Source organism: Astatotilapia calliptera, chromosome 15 (genome assembly GCF_900246225.1).
Source record: "Astatotilapia calliptera chromosome 15, fAstCal1.2, whole genome shotgun sequence".
Taxonomy (NCBI): Eukaryota; Metazoa; Chordata; class Actinopteri; order Cichliformes; family Cichlidae; genus Astatotilapia; species Astatotilapia calliptera.
In genome coordinates this window covers 1,441,579-1,460,859 of record NC_039316.1, presented here as the reverse complement: position 1 = coordinate 1,460,859, position 19,281 = coordinate 1,441,579, and the positions used below count along the sequence as shown (strand labels likewise).

General features: G+C 40.6%; 1 protein-coding gene across 1 annotated transcript; it reads right to left on the bottom strand.

Moving 5' to 3' along the window:
- Window positions 1-982: 982 nt before the first annotated feature.
- Window positions 983-18,138, bottom strand: sptlc2b (serine palmitoyltransferase, long chain base subunit 2b). Its single transcript, XM_026142310.1, has 12 exons — window positions 17,836-18,138; window positions 13,865-14,059; window positions 13,468-13,622; window positions 10,816-10,964; window positions 10,275-10,399; window positions 8,851-8,944; window positions 8,147-8,252; window positions 6,693-6,912; window positions 6,194-6,320; window positions 3,122-3,257; window positions 2,828-2,957; window positions 983-1,710 (listed from the first exon to the last, which is right to left on the bottom strand). The coding sequence occupies exons 1-12, from the start codon at window positions 17,977-17,979 to the stop codon at window positions 1,597-1,599; spliced, it is 1,695 nt and encodes a 564-aa protein (XP_025998095.1). The 5' UTR covers window positions 17,980-18,138; the 3' UTR covers window positions 983-1,596.
- Window positions 18,139-19,281: the final 1,143 nt, after the last annotated feature.

Here is a 19,281-nt window from a genome sequence, read left to right as displayed (position 1 = left end):
ATGCCCAAAACATTAAACACACACACACACACACACACACACACACACACACGTCTCTAAACTTGTGTTTCATCGAGTGTTTGCGGGAATTGGCCAGACGCTGGCCAGGTTTCTTAATGGCTACACTGACACTGCAGCTCAAATCAATAAAGTGATGGAACATAAACACACAAAAACAACACGCACTCAGATGAACAATGTTTGACAGTGGCTTGTAAAGCCACATGTTTGGGGTGACCTTACACAGTAATGTCGGACCAAAACAGAAAGTCAAAAAAACAAATGTGACACAAAAAGCAGGTTGATATGGAATGTCATTCCAGAGGATGATAACATCTGGTGAATGATAAAGTGGGGGAAGGGAAAAACCAAAAAGAAAACCCCAATGACATTTGGACTATAACCAAACAAACCTTACAGGTTTTCAGTGACTACGTCATCTGGACACAAAACGCCCGTCAGTAGTGCTGCACTGAAGTTAAGACATGTAGTCAAGTTGAAACACACTTTCCACTCAGATAATGGTTTCCACAAATAAAAAAAATAAAAGAGATCGCTAACGATCGACAAACACATGTTAAATAAATAAAGTTGTCTGTATATCAGATGAGCCCTACATCGTCATGCATACAGCGTGCTCAGATTGGCGATTCTCATGAAAGCGCTTGAGTGAGAACGATTTCAGCAGGTGAGAAAGCAACAAACAAGATAGAAATCACATGTAGCTCATTAGCTTATAGAAATGTTAAAGACACAAGGCTCAAGTTTTTGAGTGCAGGTGTAAACCGTAAATAAAGCTGAAAAATATTTCTAGAAAATATGCAGTTAAAAAAAATCCTTTGTCTTCCTCTCTGGAATTCTTTCCCTGTTAAATGTTTTAATTTTGAATATCTGCTTTGCATTTTAACAGGAAGGCTAGAAAACATATCTATACATATACTTAGAACCTTTGGTTGGGTAAAAGAACCCAATAATCTCTCTGTTCAAGTAAAAGCAGATAAATACATATAGTATACACATGCTTATTCCCGTGAAATAATGCATCTCTCGCTGAGGTTTGGGATGCTACCCCAAGGCAGTATTACCAACATTGTGATAAATAATATTTACATATATGATCGTTTCCTATCGACTTCATCATAGCACGAGCTATGATCAGATTTCAAGAGTGCAAGAGCAGGAAGTCATGGCAGAGCTTCTTCTACCTTGCTCTGAGTTATTTGAATTACAAAGAAACACCACGCTGCTGCTGTTATTGCACAAATAAGATACACATTCAATGTGCGCACAAGAATAAGACTTTATGTTAGACAGATGCAGTCGCAATAAGTTAGGACAAACTGGAAGGCTCTGAATGGACTTTGTAACAACGGACACGGACGCATGTGGCTGATTTTGGTCGCGGTGAAGCTGTTGGGACTTTGGCTTTGAGTCCACTGGAGTTTGATGTGAACAAATATGGATAGCATGAATGCAGACACTGGCTCAGACAAAAATACGTGGGGGCATAAGACTGATATCAGACGAGAAACGCTAAGAGAGGGGCCAGTGAGTTAGGAAAACACGCTCTGTGTGACAAGAAGAGGACGACGAGGCTCAGTCCTGAAGAAGACTCTCCTCGGACATCCACCCAAGCGAGGGAAGAGCCTGCTCACGTCTTGAGTATTTCAGCTGCAGGAGGTCGCCCACTTCACTGATGGCTTCCAATGCCTGACAAAGCAACAGGAAGAATGCAGTTAATCTCGATCCAAAATACAAGAAGAAAGCCACACAGTAAAAAAACAAAACAAAAAGACGGTACACATGCCAAAACTTAAGGGATTCAGCCAGACTGATAAGACTGGCTTTGATTTCTAACACGTCAGAGTGTTGAAGGAGGCGAGGAGTCCAAAAGCAGAGGTGAACAGAAGGCTCCCTGTATAAACCACAACTGAACACTTCTTTCCACCAGAGACTGTATCAGTGTTGCAACACACTGCAGGGCACCTGGAAACAATTTACCTTCCTCCTGACCTTTTTTCTGATTCCACGCTTTGCCTGGCTTTTCCAAAGACGGAAAAAACGGCTCCTAGAAGCTCTGCTACAAAGGCAGGCCTGATGCCGTTTAAACGGACTATTACAAATGGTGTTGACAAGCTTCCCAGTAAGATGAATGAAGTGTCTTTGGAGAGACAGAGCAGCTCAAATAAAAGTCTCTGCCTGAGTCACGCTGTAATCTTTAGAGACAGCTTGGCCCTTCTAGGTTCCTTCGAAATAAAAGGACATATTGGAAGCATTTATTATTCGACAGGCACGCTCACACATACATGGACTCGAACGCAAGGCACAAAAAGCTGTCAGTCAGCGGTCAGGCAGGCAGTTGATTAAAAGTGCAGGAATCCATGATCACCCACAGTGGATCAAAACAAACTCTTAAATCACATTGAGGATAAAATTAAGTCTTCAGCAATCAAATAGTCTATCCTGTAACAACAACTCTTGAACTGGCTTCAGTGGTGAAGGAGACCACTTAGAAGAGATCAGATGTGCCCCTCTCTTTACGTCTTTGATGATATTTAAGAACTTATTGGAAGCTGCAGATCAGAAGTGGCACTTTTGCAAAGCTCTGGTTTTAGGTCGTGCTTTACAAAGCAACATTGCAAACTGTTTTTAAAAGAGTGAACAATATTTTCAACTCAGTTTTGCACCAATTCTGCTTCCATGCGCACACAGATACGATTAACTTTTAGAGTAAAAACAGCCCATGCTGCAAGTATGAGTAAGGGGGGGGGGAGAAGATAAAAGTAAACTTTTGTCTCTTGTGTTTCATGTTAGAAATGGGACTTACTGTATCGAGCATCTCTCTGGTGTGAGCGGCTGATACACAGAAGCGTGCTCTGGATTCGATGATGGGCGTCGCGGGAAAGCCGACGACCACTGTACCGATGTTCCTCTTCAGCATCTCCCGACCGAAGGCGCTGATAAGCAAAGGAAACTTAGACAAAGGGCAGTGTGCTGCTATTCATACGATGGATCTACGATTAATGTTCTCATTAAGTAAAAGGTTATATTAAAAACAGAGCATATGCTCTTGTGCAGCTATACCCCAAAAAAATCTAAACAAACAAAATAAAAAACACACCCGATTTTGGCCGGCATGTAGAGCATCAGCGGTACAACGGGGGAGTCATCGTTGCCATAGATGATAAAGCCCATTTCGTGCAGTCTTCTGCGGAAGAAGGTGGTGTTCTGTGAAAGCTGTCGGAGGCGATCAGCACCTGGAAAAGGTAGACAGAGATCCAACTGGGCTTCAGAAGAGTTATTCACAATTTTGAGTCAATCTTTTGAGTCAGTTTACTCTTTACTCCCTGAGATTTCTTCCTCTTGAAGAAGTATCAACTGATTCTTCGCATTTTTGTCAAATTAAATATTATAATCTCTATTAAGTTAACTTTTTTGCAATTGGAGACCTCAAGTATTCACCAAGTAACATCTCCCGGCCTTGATTAAAGCCCCTCCACATCAATGGTGCAACCACACAGGTGTTTTCACTAAATCTGCCTGATAAGCCCTCTTCAGTACAAATTGTTCCTGATTGGCATCCCCCCACCCCTCACTCCCCATTGCACCTGTCAGAACAGGAAAACTTACACTTTTATGGCACTTTATTAGTACATGAACTTCAGTGATCTCACGCATTCCAGACAACCTGAGCAGACGTCTAATCAGCCAGAGTGAAAGCACCTGTGAGGGTGTGCTGCTCCTTTAAACCACACCGTTCTGGTTACTGGTGCTTGTAAGCTTCGTAAAATTTCATTATCTGCTCTTTTTCTGCAGCCAAGTGAAGAAAGCAGTGTGTACTTTACAGAGACCCCTCCCACCACCACTCATGACGTCTTTATTCCTCAATTTAGCTCGCTTTTGAGCACAACTGATCCAGAGTGAAATACGCAGTTGTGGTTCTAACAGCAAAACCATGTTAACAAAAACAAACAAACAAAAAAAGTACAAAACTCTCAAGAGGGCCACATTGTTTCCAGCCTTCTAGTTATTTGAAGACTAGCTTTGAAGTCAAACAGAACTCTAATATTTTATGGTCAAGAGGTCAACATCAATCATGTGTCAACCTGATGCATGTTGTGGATTCACTCACTGAGTCTGTCTGAGCCTCCAGAGATAGCATCGTAACCCAACAAATAACCATATGGCACAAAGCGCCTGCCTGGCTGTGCTCAAAAATGGAGCAGAAACAGCAGCTTCAGAGCACTAAGAGACACAACAAAGTCTGACATTACACTTAACCACATGCTTCTTTTCCAGTCAGGGGATCCAAAGGTATCCACAGAAGAGTGGAAGATTCTTAAACCTCCTTATATACGGATGAAAGCTTTGTCTACATACATTTGATTAATATAAGCTTACAGGCTTTCAGCAACAACAACAGTTTCGCAGGCGGCTCAAATGTCACTCGTGACTTTGTGTCAGCGCCTGGATCTTCAAAGGGTTTCATTTCGAGGGCTGACGGGGCTGCAACCAATCAAACTGTAATAGTTACTGCTGCAATGCTGCAAGGTCAGCTGGTCTGGCCTACTCCTCTCAGACTAACTTACAGGAAAAGCTGATGACACTGTAGAAAGACAGTAACAAAAGTTAACACCAGATGTTTATTCCTATGCCTAATGAGTTTCATTTCATCTTATATCAGCATGTTTTGGAACTCCAAGTCAGTCAAGCCCTGTGAAGAGTAAAGGGGTCCCACCCTGCAAGAAAACAAGACCCTATCATCTATTTGTGTGTGTGTAGGAGAGTCCAGCAGAGTTTGATCTGCACAGACCTCTGGTCGCGAGCACCATGCTGCTTTGTACCCACAGCGTGAAGGAGCACAAACATATACAAAGAAACACACATCTGAAAGCCATAAAGGGGGAGAGGGGAGGGGCAGAATAAAGCCTTCCATCAGCCTGGACTGAACTGGACAAAAGAAAGGAACCGTTAACAACCAAATGGAAGAGCCACAATCACACAAAGTTCAGAGCCTGACCAACATATGTTGGTTTGCCAAATGTTCTCAGCTAACTTCAGACCAACACAGATATATTGCTATCAGTGTATATGTTGTCAAATATGCAACTGGGCTTGGGAAGAGTTCATTTAGAATCAACGTTGTAGGTGAGCTTATTATTAACTCAACATGTTGCAGCAGATAGCCACCCTCCTCGAGCCAAGACTTGTTCTCATTATTTTTAAAGAGAACATAATGCAGAAAAAAGTGCCTGTAGTAATCTGGTCTCATCACATGCTTTGTCCAGCAGAGCGCGCTCCAATCTCAATGTTTATAACACGTAGTACCATGGACAACTAATCTATATGTGTCTGATACTTTAAAATAAATAAATAAATAAATAAATAAATAAATACTGCATTTCTCAGTCCCTGATAAAATTCTGAGCCTAAAACTCCATCATCAGTAAGCCAACAGTTTTTAAACATATTTAGAAATCAGAATCAGAAGTGTCTTGTACTAAACTTTGCACCCCATGCTGCAGTCACACGTGACACTGTCAGATTGTTTCTTATATAATATGGGCATGTACCTGTGCAGCATTTACAGCACACCCAGAAAGCTGTAACACACACACGCACTTTGATAAAGTGGCCTGACACACCTTTATGTATAGGTAAATATTTACCAGTTAGCTAATAACACTGGCTTTTATCTCTTAGCTGTGATAAAATATAGACCGTATGAAGGAGTAGAAAAGCTGGCAAAGTTGATTAGAAATTAAATAAAAGCAATACCATAGTAACTTTGCATCCAATAACCCACCAATATGTCTGCAGAATAATAGCTGAATGACTGGTCTATACTGCCATCTTGTGGTTAGGTCAAATAATAGCAGGAAAACTGACCACAAACACAAGGTTAAAATTTCAGTGATTTCTTAAGTGTTGCAACCAAAACAAAACTGCAGGGGGAAAACAAACAAAAAACCCCAAACCATACCAAAAACCATTTGTAATTAAAATTTTAAAGATTCAACTTTAATATTTGATTTGCCAGGCTAATTAACAAAACTTCTATTTGCAATTTGACCACCAAAATGTTTCTGCACAACAATAAATAAGCAGTTATCAGAAACAGTTTATGGATAAAAACACCGTCTACACTTCCCTTCCAGTATTCCAAACAGCTGTGAGCAGTTTTTCCACCTACCCAGTGTGGTCCCATCTTCTCCCATGATGATCTTCATAGAGGTGATTATCTGCTGGGCCACAGGAGGGGACATAGAGGTGGCATACATGGCGCTATGAGAGTGGCGGCGCAGATAGTCAATCAGCTCCTGACAGAATGCAATTAAAGTGAGGGGGGGGGGGGGGGAAAGTATCACTAGGACAGTTGGGACATGATTTTTTTATTTTATTTTATTTTTAAACGTGGCATACTTGAGTTTTTCAAACTGTCGTTTCTAGCTCAAAATGAAAGCATACACTCAATCAGATCCTATCTTGTAAAACAGGAAGCTGAATTCTACTTTACCAGTAAACACTGTTGGCCAACACTGAATTAAGCAATTTAGGAGTTAGGAAACTACTCAAGCTATTGACTATGAGTAAGTGTCTCAATACTGTAATAACCATGAACCATTGCTTTGACTACTTCACATTGCACAGACTAGACTTAGCCTTCTGAAAACTGTCAGCAGTTCACTAACCTTTTTGCCTCCAATATATCCCCCAGCAGCCCCAAAGCTTTTGGTGAATGTTCCCATCATGATGTCAACATCTTTGGAATCCAGGCCAAAGTAGTCCACCACTCCCCTGCCATTAGGGCCCAGGGCGCCGATACTGTGAGCCTCGTCCAGGTACAGGTAGGCCTTGTAGCGCTTCTTCAGAGCTATGACCTCCGGCAGGCGTACGATGGACCCCTCCATACTTCAGGATTATGAAAAAAAAAAAAGAAGAAGAAAGAAACTAAATTAAACGTCTGCAACAAACCTAAAGCCATTATTAACAAACACCCACAATCTGAACCAAAGCACCAGAAGGCTGCTGTGTAAAGCAGTTGACATTAAAAGGTACATGCCTAACACTTGCAGGGCTGTTTATGCATAGGTGAGTACAGTCTATTTTAGCAACATAAGGTTTAACTCTAGAAATCCCTGTGGAAATGAAACTCCATTAACATTGCATCAGTAAAGGGCACTGACTCTTTCAGGCAGTTGGTCTGAGAACTATATTGATCAACAGGATTGATTGTCCTTATAGTAAATCCCTTCAAAGAACAAGGAATTAGGGGTGCAACGATACACAAAATTCACGGTTCGGTTCGGTACTTTGGTGATACAAAAAAAAAAGTTCATGCCTTTTTAATTTATCATTTATTAAAATTATAAATATATATTTTAACTCAAAAGTACAGTTTTTAAATTTAATGTTGCTGAAACAACAAAATAAATCTGATCGAGGAATCACTCATCTTTGGAAAAGAGAGTTTATTACAGAGAAATGTCTCTTTCCAAAATAAAAGCTATACTATACGCTTCTTCTGGGCTATATTCTCAGCAGCATATTAAACATATCAGGTCCCCATTAGGAGAATTATGTGCTAACGGCTGTCTAAATGACTCGGGTAAAGTTTGTAGCATGCGTGCTTGTTGTTTTTGTCTTCCACTTGTCTTTGCACTAGGATGCTGTCGGAGTAAATGTGCAGTCATATTCATTGTGTTCCCACAGACAGACAGCTGCTATGTTGCTCAAAGACCGATCAACCAGCTCACATCCATGTTAGTCCCACACCACCCAAAAAAAGAAGCTGTGGTTGAAGAAGCTAACATATTAAACTACCAATCTGCTAACACCACCTATGTGTCATGATATCAGAAGTGGCTAATTGTTATCTCTTTGGGTGCAGCTGTCTGCCTTGGCTAGTGGCAGATGGTCATGTAACAACTTACACCCAACCACAGTAGTATAGTCATAAAATATTAATGATTAATTTGATTTGAAGTATTTATGAGGTTGAAATGACTAAGTATACATTACCAGCTCACACAGCATATAATCTATGCTAATTCGTTAAGGCAGTACATTATTTCGTTTAGGCAAGTGTAATGCTTTAGAATAGTATTTTATCGTGCTGAAAAACCACAAAAACTGCTGTCTGCACCTGTAGATGCCCTCCACCACAATAAGAATTTTCTTCCAGGGTCGGTGGGTTCTCGGCTGCCCGTGCACGATGGCATCTCTCAGTAGCTTCTCAAGGCTTTGCATGTCTACAACACAAAGGAGTTTGTGAATAAATGTTTGTTTTAGGTTACTCGTTAAATCACTGACAGTAAGAAAAGCCAAGTAATGAAAAGACAAGCAAATTTAAGGATTAACATTTTCCCAACAGAAATATGAGACCTGTGTTAAATGGATGAACAACTCTGTCAATATTTCATGATCACAGAGCATTTTCTCAGAAGCCACACAGCTTGGTTCCTGCCTGCTGACTACACGTCATGATCTCAGGTGTGTGTGTGTGTGTGTGTCATGTTTTTATCCTGAGCCGAAAAATAACCACACCCTATAATGTGTTATTTAGCACTGGAAACAATACAGTCAATGTATAACTGCAGACGTGAGTAAGCAAGTGTCCAAAAAAATCGTTTGGATTTTATAAAAGCAGCATGCTGAAATGTACGCACACACCCACGCTGAATGTCTTTGCTATCCTTTTGACTTAACGGGAATTATTGTTAATTGTTGCATAGAGTTGAAAGATCCATTCTAATCCTTTGTCTCCAGTGTAATGTCAAGCTTTGGGTGTAACGCAAAATACAGCTCAACTGCTTGCAGGTCAGAGGTTTAAAACTGGAAGTCACTCACTGTTGTGTTTGAAGACCCGAATCGTGGAGCCCGACAGACGAGCACCCAGCACCAGCGACGTATGATTCAGCTCATCGCTCAGGATGAGGCAACCCTACAACCGCAAACAGAAATGAATTTTTCAAATGAAAGCGACAAAGTTTACACATTTTCACGTAACTTTAGCAGCTCACCAAGTAGCCAGAACAGCAGAACGCCATCATTTCTCCAGAAATGTATATAGCTCAGAATTTAAAGAACTATCTTCGCTCATCCTTGTTTAGGGATGGATCTATTGTTATTTAGGTTACACTTATGGTAAGCCTTTAGTACAAGAGGCAAATATTACAAGAAGAAGAAGTCGCGTAACTGACACACTATGCCTGGCAATGTGAATTTTTATTACATTGAAGAGTGAATTAAATATGACAGATAAAAAATGGATCGATAATTGTTAAGTTCATACAGATTGAAAGCAAAAAAGACATCATTAAAAGCAATACCAACCCGTTTAAAAAACAAACAAACCGAAAAAAGATAACATAGCAAAATGGCAGCCTGCCCAGCTCTTAAAATCAACACGCCCAAACGGTCAAATAAAAGTTCCTCTAGCCAATGAAAACCCGAGTTCGTTACAACATCACACTATGAGGACAAGGATGTGAGCTAGTAGAAACGTGACAACCACAGTTAAGAATTTATTAATGTTTATGACCAGAGCAGTCTGATTAAATGTCAGTCTCGATGTTGTTCCCTTTCCCACGTTTGTCATTAATGGTCATAAAGACGTATGCTCTGACTCACAAGGTGCAGTGACACGCGCCTATCAGCACAGGTTTCTACCTCCCCACCAGCTACAGAAGAAAAGCATCACGGCTGGAACAACAGGAATTCCAACACTCAGATGTTTTGAAAACTTTCCCAGAAACTAACGGGTTTTAGAACAACCTGAACTCTACAAGCGTGGCTATCCATCTGAAAAAAATACCCTGTTTTTGTTTGTTGTTGTTTTTTTTTTTTTTAATCCTGTCCCCTCTGGCAGCCTCTGCAATCTGAATTATGATCTGAATGCATGATTGTGCCAAACACATTTTGGTTTTCCCACCAACACAACACCCCAGGCCCCACACCCAGAGACCCCGATTAAACCTGTTTGACCAGGATGTATTATGAATGGAGTGATTTTTTTCCAACTGTTTTGGCAAGGCCTTTGTAAAGTATTTAGTTTTACATTTATAAGTGACATTGGGCAGTAGCTCTGTGGGAGGGCAGGATCTTCGCCTGGTATCCAGTAAGTATCCCATTTTCACTTTATACAGGAAGAGGTGGGTTTCCTCAGCAGAAATTGCTGTTACCAACACTCACAAAGGGCTCAACGTGATAACATACGTACAGACTCAGATGAATACATTTGAGTGACAATGGAAGTGAATGAAATTCCTCACCTTCCCCATGAGAGCAGGAATATTCATGGAATTGGTTGCAAAACCCATGCCAAAGGCCATGGCTGACTCAACTCCCAGAAACCTGGCAACCAATTGCTCCATTTCCTCGTGGATGTCCAAGTTTCCTGAAAAATCACAGCAGCTCTTCAGGTTCCTCTAATATTTAAATTACAGACTTTTCTCTAAGTCACGCTGCCTTTTCTATCATATCGGTGAAGTCAGTCCATTTCCCTTAAGCTACACCCCCCCCAAAAAAAGTAAAGAAAAAAAGAGAAAAAGAGAGCAGCATACTAGGTGCTGAACTGTAAAAGGATTTGAATTTCAAAGCTCCCATCACAGATTATTATTTCAGCACTTGAGCTGTGGCTACTGATGCATCCTGAAAGTGAAAACAAATGTGGAGCAGCGGTTTAAGTGGAAGTGGAGAGTCTGGGCAATTCCACTTTTACTCATAGTGGAAAAAAGCATCCTTGAAGGATGACGAATCACAAGAAGGATTTCACAGACCAAATGTCAACATTCAAAAGATTTCACCCCTTACCCATCTCACAGCGAGTGCTGCCCACTCCCACTCCATACATTTTTGTGACCTCGAGAGCAGCATCGGCACAAGCTCCGGTGTTCTCAGCGAAGCCGAGGTAGTTGTATGAGCCCATGTTGATAACGTCCTTCACCACTTTGCCTGTATGCCTGACGGGAAGAGACAGAAAATTGGGTTTTAAAAAAAGTTGTTTCTTTAACCTTGTTTGCTCATTTTGCAATGCAAATCTTTTTTAGTGTTTACATTTCAGCTTCCAATGTTATCATGCACATTGGAACAATAAACTTATGTTATCAATAGAATTTGGCAGGTATGCTGCATTTTTTAAAACAATAGATACTAATCAGAGAAATATTTTTAAAGAATGATAGTCTTTAAAATAAGCAGAGCAGTTTATTGACAGCTACTGAACTAAATTCAGTAGCTGTCAATAAACTTTTCAACTCTTTAATTACAGATCACTTAACATTATAAAGACCCTACTGTACCCTATTGTAGGTAGCACGAGCTAGCTCGTGCTACCTACAATAGGGAGAAATAACAACATCCCCTTTAACAGAAAGAAACTTAGAGCAGAGCCGGACTTTATGAACAAAAGTATTGGGCCACACCTGTTTTCAGCCCTACTGCCAAATGCCGTACACACCTGGCTTTGCAGTCTGCCTTCACAAACTTTTGTGATATAATCAGTCATTCTAAAGAGCTCACTGAATTCCAGCATGGCACTGTGACAGGATGCCACCTTTGCAACAAGTCAGTTCATGAAAGTTTTCCCTCCCAGACATTTCATGAGCAGCTGTAAGTGGCATTATTGCAAAATGGAAGCATTTAGGAACCACAACAACTCAGCTACAAAGCAGTGGACCTTTTAAAGTTACGGTGGATCGTAGGTAGAGCTGGGCGATAGAACGATAACGATATGTATTGCGAAATAACTTTTCTATCGAGGAAACGTTAAACTATTGCGATAGGCCTCATCTCTCTTGTCCTCTTTAAAAAAAAAAAAAAAAAAAAAAAAAAAAAAAAAAAAAAAGGAACAACAGCCAATCCAAATTAAGTAGCGCAGAGCCGAACCAATCACAGCCGCAGCGTCACGTGACTTGTTACGTGCCGCACATGTGTATTTGTTTGGGAAGCAGCCAGCGGTAATGGAGGAAATGACTGACTAGAGAAAAATCAACCGAGCGTGACCGAAGGTTACCGAAGAGAAAACAGATGATGGTTCCAATGCCGGAGAGATTGTCGAACGGAAGAGCCATAGAAGTTCCGTAGTGTGGAGGTATTTCGGCTATTTCAAGTCTGACAAAAAACAGAGTAGCGTGCACTGTAAATTGTGCTGAAAGCAAGTCTGGAAATACAATAAACCAGTGCATGCTCAATCTCTGACTGGAAGCGCTAATTCGTCATTCGGCTTTTGTCAGACTAAAGTAACTGTTAAAACTGTTTGAAAAGCTCAGCTATACAACAAGGAGAGATTGAGAATTTCCTTTTAGTTCTCAGTTTATTTGATATTGACAAAAGTTAGTCAGTTTTGTCTGTTCTTCTGTAAAACAAACTAAGATTTATTTTTAGAATTAATATTTTGTTTCTAAGTGGAATTGACAATTTAGTCTGTTTCGTTTGTTCTGTTTTGAAACTTAAACGCTTTAGCGGCTGCCTTTTGTGTAGTTTGCAATATTTGCCTTTATTTATCTGAAAAAGTCTCATGTTCCTTAAGTACATCTACCCTGTTGAACTTATTATGGGAAATAAATATTTAAATCAAAAGAAGCTGCTGATTATTTCACATTTTACTTGTGAGCAACAGCACATTTAAATCTTACAAATATAGTTATTTGGCTTATATTGTGATAGATATCGTTATCGCCTGAAATGAAAAGAACATATCGTGATATGAAAAAAATCTTATATCGCCCAGCTCTAATCGTAGGTAAAAGTCGCCAAAGCTCTGCAGACTCATTAACTACAGAATTCCAAACCTCCTCTGGCATTAACATCAGCACAAAAACTGTATGCCGAGAGATTCCTGGCAGAACAGGAATCTGTTTGTATTTAAAGTTTTACAGAAGTAAGCTGCTCTTTTAGGGCACTGAGCTAAAGCACTCTGAACGCCCTTGAAGTAAACACAGAAATAAAAATGATCAACTCACTCATCTAATTTGGTTCGTCATTATCGTCTAATCATATTTTCCTAAATAGTACCTCTGGAAATCTACAGGTGTAAGGGAAATACATTTGAGGCTTTAAAGGACCGACTGCCAGTTTGCTTTGGGATGTCAGCATGTTCAGGGATGATTTCTCTTTCATACTTTACTGTAATGAGTTGTGTAGGGTGTATCTTAGGACATCATGTGACAGAAAGCAGTGGTTTCAACATAACCACGTGAATCATGCCTTGCATCACTCACTATCAGAAACACAAGGTCAGTAAACTGTGAGTGTAAATCAGTGACACAGAAATACACACCTCAGAGAGACTACGTCACTCTCATTATCAGAACTGCAAGGTCAGTGACTTAAAGTGCATGTTAATGGAACAGACACACACACACCTCTCAGGGGAGTAATGACCTTCGTGTGAAACACCTCTATTCAAAATAAACACATGGAGACAAAGAACCACAAAAACAACACAAAAAACAAGCGACTTACTCAAACGTCCAGTTGTAGTCGTGAGTTACTCTCTCTACCAAGTCCACCTTGGCACCAGGAACACTGCAGATAGGGCGGTTCCAGTTGTCTCGGATCCGCATGTACAAATTCCTGGTGTAAAAGTTTTCAAAATCCTGATAGAGGGGGACAAAATCCTGCAGAAAGAAAGCGAGAAAGTGCAGACGATTTCTAACATAATCTTGACAGTTTAAATTAGGAGCAATCTCTGAACCAGATGTAAAACAACATAACATGAACACCAACTCATCAAATATCCAAAATTCAAACATAAAACATGTTGCAATAAAAGTAGGACGACTAGATTATTTTGTCTTGTTTGGAATTTGTCCCCTGAATTTGTCTTGTATGTGAAAAACTTCAGTATACACTTCATTACCTTCTGCTCGTCTCTCTCACGGGCCACATGGCACTTTTCAATGTCCCAGTGTCTAAGGAAGTCTCTGAGGTAGCCAAAGATGGTGAGGATACCGTAGCCCATGTAGGTGAGCACAGCAACCCATAGAGGAGTCTCCTCGAAGGATTCCACAAATGGTTTCTTGTACAAGCTGGAATTATGGGGGACATTTTGGTTCTGGAAGTCAACAAAAAACAAAACAAAAGGTTAGAATCTCAATTTCAATTAACAAGTGAAATTTAAACATCTTTGTGCAGATTCAACCAGCCAATCTGAGTGTGAGATATAGATTTAAGACCATTTCCGCATCTCGCCAGATCTGTTCGCTTACTACTACTATACAAGAACTCCAAAACACAGCGGTCACTCCGGTTTAAGCTGGAGTTTGAGTTTGTCTTGCAAAGACTGTCAGAAAGCTAAAAGTTACACAATAAGCACATATATTCGTGGACACTGAGGCATTCCTGTGTCACTGCAGCCCCCCCCAGCCCATTCCCTCTAGGGCTCTGAGTCACTGAGCTTTATGAATAGTTATATTGATCTTGGATTGTGAGGTGATATAAATGTGGTCATAGATTGGTGGAGCAGCACAACATTGAAAAAAATAATAATAAAAAAAGCTTGGCTATTTGATTTTTTTGGTAACAGTAAACCGATGAGGGCAGTTACTCATTACATTGCTCTGCCCTGCAGCTTAGCAGCCATATCGCATATGACCAGTCATGCCTCTCCGAGAAACACCTTTGAGCTTATGACCAGGAGAGAAGCGTGCATGTGTGTGCACAGGGTGTGTAACTAAACCCAACCACACAGGTAAAGGTTCACTGAAACAGCACTGAGAGAATAGCACTCGGGCAGCCATGTTTTCTGAAAGCAGTGAGCACAAAACAGTCCTGTTCAAGTGCACTGTTCAAACAGACTGTTGCATACCGATGGCAGCCAACAAGACTAGATGTAGTTTGCCTGGCTTCAGATTTACTCTGTTTAAAAATAAAATAAAAACTACACCAGAGGTCCCATTTGTTTATAGACGAGCATCACTGAAACTGCACCCAGAGAAACAGCCAAAAAACAACCCTTTATGTTTGCTCTTTCTCATGCTTCCTCTGCAGTTCAGCAGATCATATTACACTGTATACATAATAAGAGCAGCTCTTGGTGTACGGTTCACATCAGACACAACAAATTATGTCTAATTGTCAGCTGAAAGGATCTTTCACTCTGCAAGCTCAAATCCTTCTTCCAACCATTTTTTGATAAACTTGTCATACGTGATTATTGATCCGTCATTGAAATCCAGTCTTTACTGTAAAATGTGTTAAATACTGCACTCGATCAACAGGGAACACTCATTTCAACTAGCTGACTGAAGGAAACAGTTTAAAAAACAAAACAGTGCTGCTAAAAGAGAGAAATTATTAACAGCCCTATTCCTCCATCAAACACAGGTCTCACCAGGAAGCAACAACAAATTCAAGGCCTTAACAGCAGCAAGCAGAGTGCCCAATCAAAGCAGGCACAGGAGAACGCTTTTTCACCATTTACAGCAATTCCAGTTTAAGTGTAAATACCATGTATAACAATGACCAAGGCCAATCACCCAGTTTGACATTGCCAAATAAAATTAAAGAGGTCCTAATGTGCGCATTTCTAGCTCCAGGTTTCTTTTTTTTGGGACTCCATTAGCTTTTACTTTTTGCCTTAAACCAGCTCATTACAGGCCCCGCCCTCATAAACTGAAGGTTTGAGGAGCAGGTGGGTAGGGCAGCAGTCAGCCTCGTGTCCCTAAGATGACCATATTCGCTACCAGTGACTCACACAGAGGCAAGAGTAGGAAAAAGAAACTTTTCTAAACTGATCTTTTGGTTCACAGCCTTTACCGCCACATACATTCATTTCATTATTTGCAACTTTGACGATGTTAAAACGAGCATCTATATATATCTTTAAGGATTAAGCTGTTAATATAGCCACAAAATCTGGATCTAGTAATGTAAATGCATTAGTGTTGAAATCAGCATTCTGAATGCTGTTGGATTAATGCTGTCTCCCTTCTGTGTTTAATTTAAACAAGCTAAAAACAACAAACACAAGGCAGACCTCCACTACCACAAAAAAAACAAAAAAACAAAAACACTTTCAAAAAGAGTTCTTTTCTTTTCTTTTTGTGGGTTTCATTCCTGCCTTGGGAATGAAAGGGAAGGACCCCACCCTTCACAGCCTGAAGACATTCCTCTCCTGCTCAAGTGTCATGTGAAAGTAGTGGTGTCCTTCTCTCCCAGGATACTGATAGGTTTCTGTGGTAATAACTCCGCAGGACCTCAGTCGTCTCATACTGGGGTCAGCGCAAACAAAGGCCTGTCTGATTTCACCTGGCACAGGTGCAATATACACACAAGAGGTGAAAAACAACAGAGTGTAAAGTTACAGAAAAAAGTCTCCACTGCAGTCAGGCCTGATCAGGTGGCATGCTCCCCTTGACAGCATAAGTATATGTAGCCTATACAGCGCAGTAAAACCCAATACAAGGTAGAATCACAGTAGTGACTTTCTAGATTGGAATATGTTAAAGAGAAATGCTTATTTAAAAATAAAAAGTACGTACAAGTTAATTTTAACTTAAACAGCTAGCTTGAGGTTTATAGTATTAGGCCTAAAAGTGTAGACTGTATGAGATCACCAGAGAATGCATTTCCTGAAGAAACTGCAGTGTGAATGCTGATAGCTGAATGTTTTGAGCTGAAATGTAATGTCATATTGAATGAGCTGAAATAGGCCGAATCATTCACCTGAAGGCTAAAATGTAGAACAGTTAAGAGCTAAAGTTCACACAGAAGTAGTTTCAAAATTGGAAAGTAGCTGAACATCTTTAAAATTGAGATGAGAAAAAGCGGACCAATACCAAAAGAAATTTAGAATCACAAAACATCTGAATGAATATTGAAAGTTCATATTCTTTAAATCACTGAAATGTGGGGAGAATCCACTACAGACACACAACAGTGTGTTCGTTATGCTCCTGCTGTCATAAATATGGCCACAGGAGCAATTTAAAAAGTGGAGTCTTTCCTGCTGTTGAGACAAACTAACTAAAAATACAACACAGTATGTCTCTATGGGTTGGTTAGAAGTTACTCCCTTCACTTGCATCCACAGTTTAAAAAGGTTACATGTGTTAGTTTTGAAAGATGCATTGTTGATAACTGTAGACCAAACTCTGTGGACACAGCAGCAGTTGAAAGAGAAGATTTTAAGGTGCATCTTTTGATCTATGCCACTCTGGCATTTGGCTTTTCTCACTGTAATTGCCAACATTCCATAGACACCCATTATAAACTCTGAAACGGGTGAAAAAAAAAGCATTAAACTCCAACTTTGAACACCACAGACACCATTCAAACTTTGTGTCTGTAGGTCATCGTATGTGGAAGTAGTTAGAGATGAAAGATGAGTAAGTTGAAAGAAGATTTGAACAGTCTCCCCCACTGAAATACATTATAAATATTTGTTGAATAAAGTTGAATAATTTGAAAATATAAAAGTTAGAAATGAGGGAAAATACCAGCAGTAATGTCCAAAAGAAGAGGAATCTAACGGTGGTTTACAGTTTTTTTCTATGCTGAATGGCGCTGAAGGCGAAAGCGTAAAACAAACGTACGGAATATGAAATAATAACAATAATAATAAAGACGTGAACCAACTGCCCAGACTTCAGTCTTGGCTAATTTCATTGACATGGCAGCTAACTCGTGAGGTCACAGTCATATGGCAGCTACTCACACTCACATGCCTGCTGTGGAAACACACTCCCTCACAGGAGTATGTGGCCACAGTACAAACAGAAGTAATACAAACGAACGGCTCACAGGCTAACACTAACAGGATTAATTCAAACTATGCTGAAGAGCTGTTTGTATATGAATGTGCCCTAGCAGTTGACGGTTGGGCCTTACCTTGTCTCTGGGGCGGCGATACTTCTGTGGCTGTTCAAACAGAGAGTGATCCTTCACGAAGCCATTTTTACTGGCCTTTTTACCATTCGAGGTCCGGTGACAAATGTCCCCGTTTAGCAGCTTACTCGTAGCACTTTCCGTCATCTTCGTCGACCGGCTAAACCTATAAATTTCCCGGTTTGACGTAGCTTAACTTGGGTAACGTTATCGTGAAGTATGAGCTGAAGAAGAAGACGCTATTCAACGCCCACTATGAACCATGAAGACACGAGACTGCCGGAAATCCCCGCCCCTCAATGGTGTTATTGGCCAATGCGGTTACTCCAGGACAAAGATCGTCTATTTAAGTCAAAAAATATTGTTCCTATCGTTTAAACAAAACAATGAACGATAAAATACACACACACACACACACACACACACACACACACACACACACACACACACACACACACACATATATGGTGGTGTGTGTGTGTGTGAGAAATAGAGAGACAGAGAGAGAGAAGAGAGAAACGACTGTCACTGCTTATATACATTTCCTGCTATGTCTTACGTAACAGCTGCTGTTCAAATAACAAGAAAAGTGATGATAACTAATTTGGGGTCTTGGATTCATTGCAATTAGCACTTGTCACGATTCTCCCAATTTTTAGGCAAACAATTTGCCATTAAGCTCAGGAAACATAATCTGCAAATTTCGTGGCGGGATTTAACAACGTGATGACATTGCGTTTTATTAGGAACAGTGTGAGAGCTCTTACTCTACTCCTCCCTCCCTCTCTGCTAGGCCCACCCTCTCGTTAGCGTTGGACGTCCTAAAGCCCGGGCCTTGGAAATAACCCAGAATAACCTTCGCTTTGGCGTCAACTGAACACCTTTTTCCGCTGACGTTTTTATGTGCCGAGAAGATACAAAACAATGCGTCACTGTGTATACTGTGCAATAAATTAATTCCACTATTAACGCCTTAATTACGTATTACTTCATGGGAGAAACACTGCCATGGACCATATTTGAAGTACACAGGCAGGGAAGAGATCTCTGTTGTGAAAGCGTGCAGCAACAATGGCATTTCCTGGACACACAGCCAGGGTTTTGTGGTGGACCTCCTTGTTGTACTTCCTGTTCTTTTCCTGTTTGGTACATGTCTAGTGGGGAAACGTGCCTGGCTGTCAGCACACAGTGCTGGATAATATGTGACTGTTTGTACAATCCTCCTGCTGTAAAGCAGCATTACGCTCCTTTCTGGGTCCATCATTTGCATGTATTTGTTTGGTTGCTGGAGGAATATTTCATGTGAACAGGGCTGTTCAGACTCTTTAAAAACCCATTCCCACTTTTAGCCTCCTAGATGGCACTGTTGTGCTATGGAAAGGTTGAGCCCCATCTGTTCCCGTACCTGCAGTCAGAGGTTATATGCTGGTGCTGTCGGTCAAATATAGT

Bases quoted from the DNA above. Each gene is read 5' to 3' on its own strand.
- sptlc2b (XM_026142310.1), bottom strand. From the start codon at position 17,979: ATGACGGAAAGTGCTACGAGTAAGCTGCTAAACGGGGACATTTGTCAC. The intron at 14,060-17,835 runs GTAAGGCCCAAC...GTTGACTTCCAG, and splicing joins ATCGCCGCCCCAGAGACAAG to AACCAAAATGTCCCCCATAA. The intron at 13,623-13,864 runs GTAATGAAGTGT...TTCTTTCTGCAG, and splicing joins GTGAGAGAGACGAGCAGAAG to GATTTTGTCCCCCTCTATCA.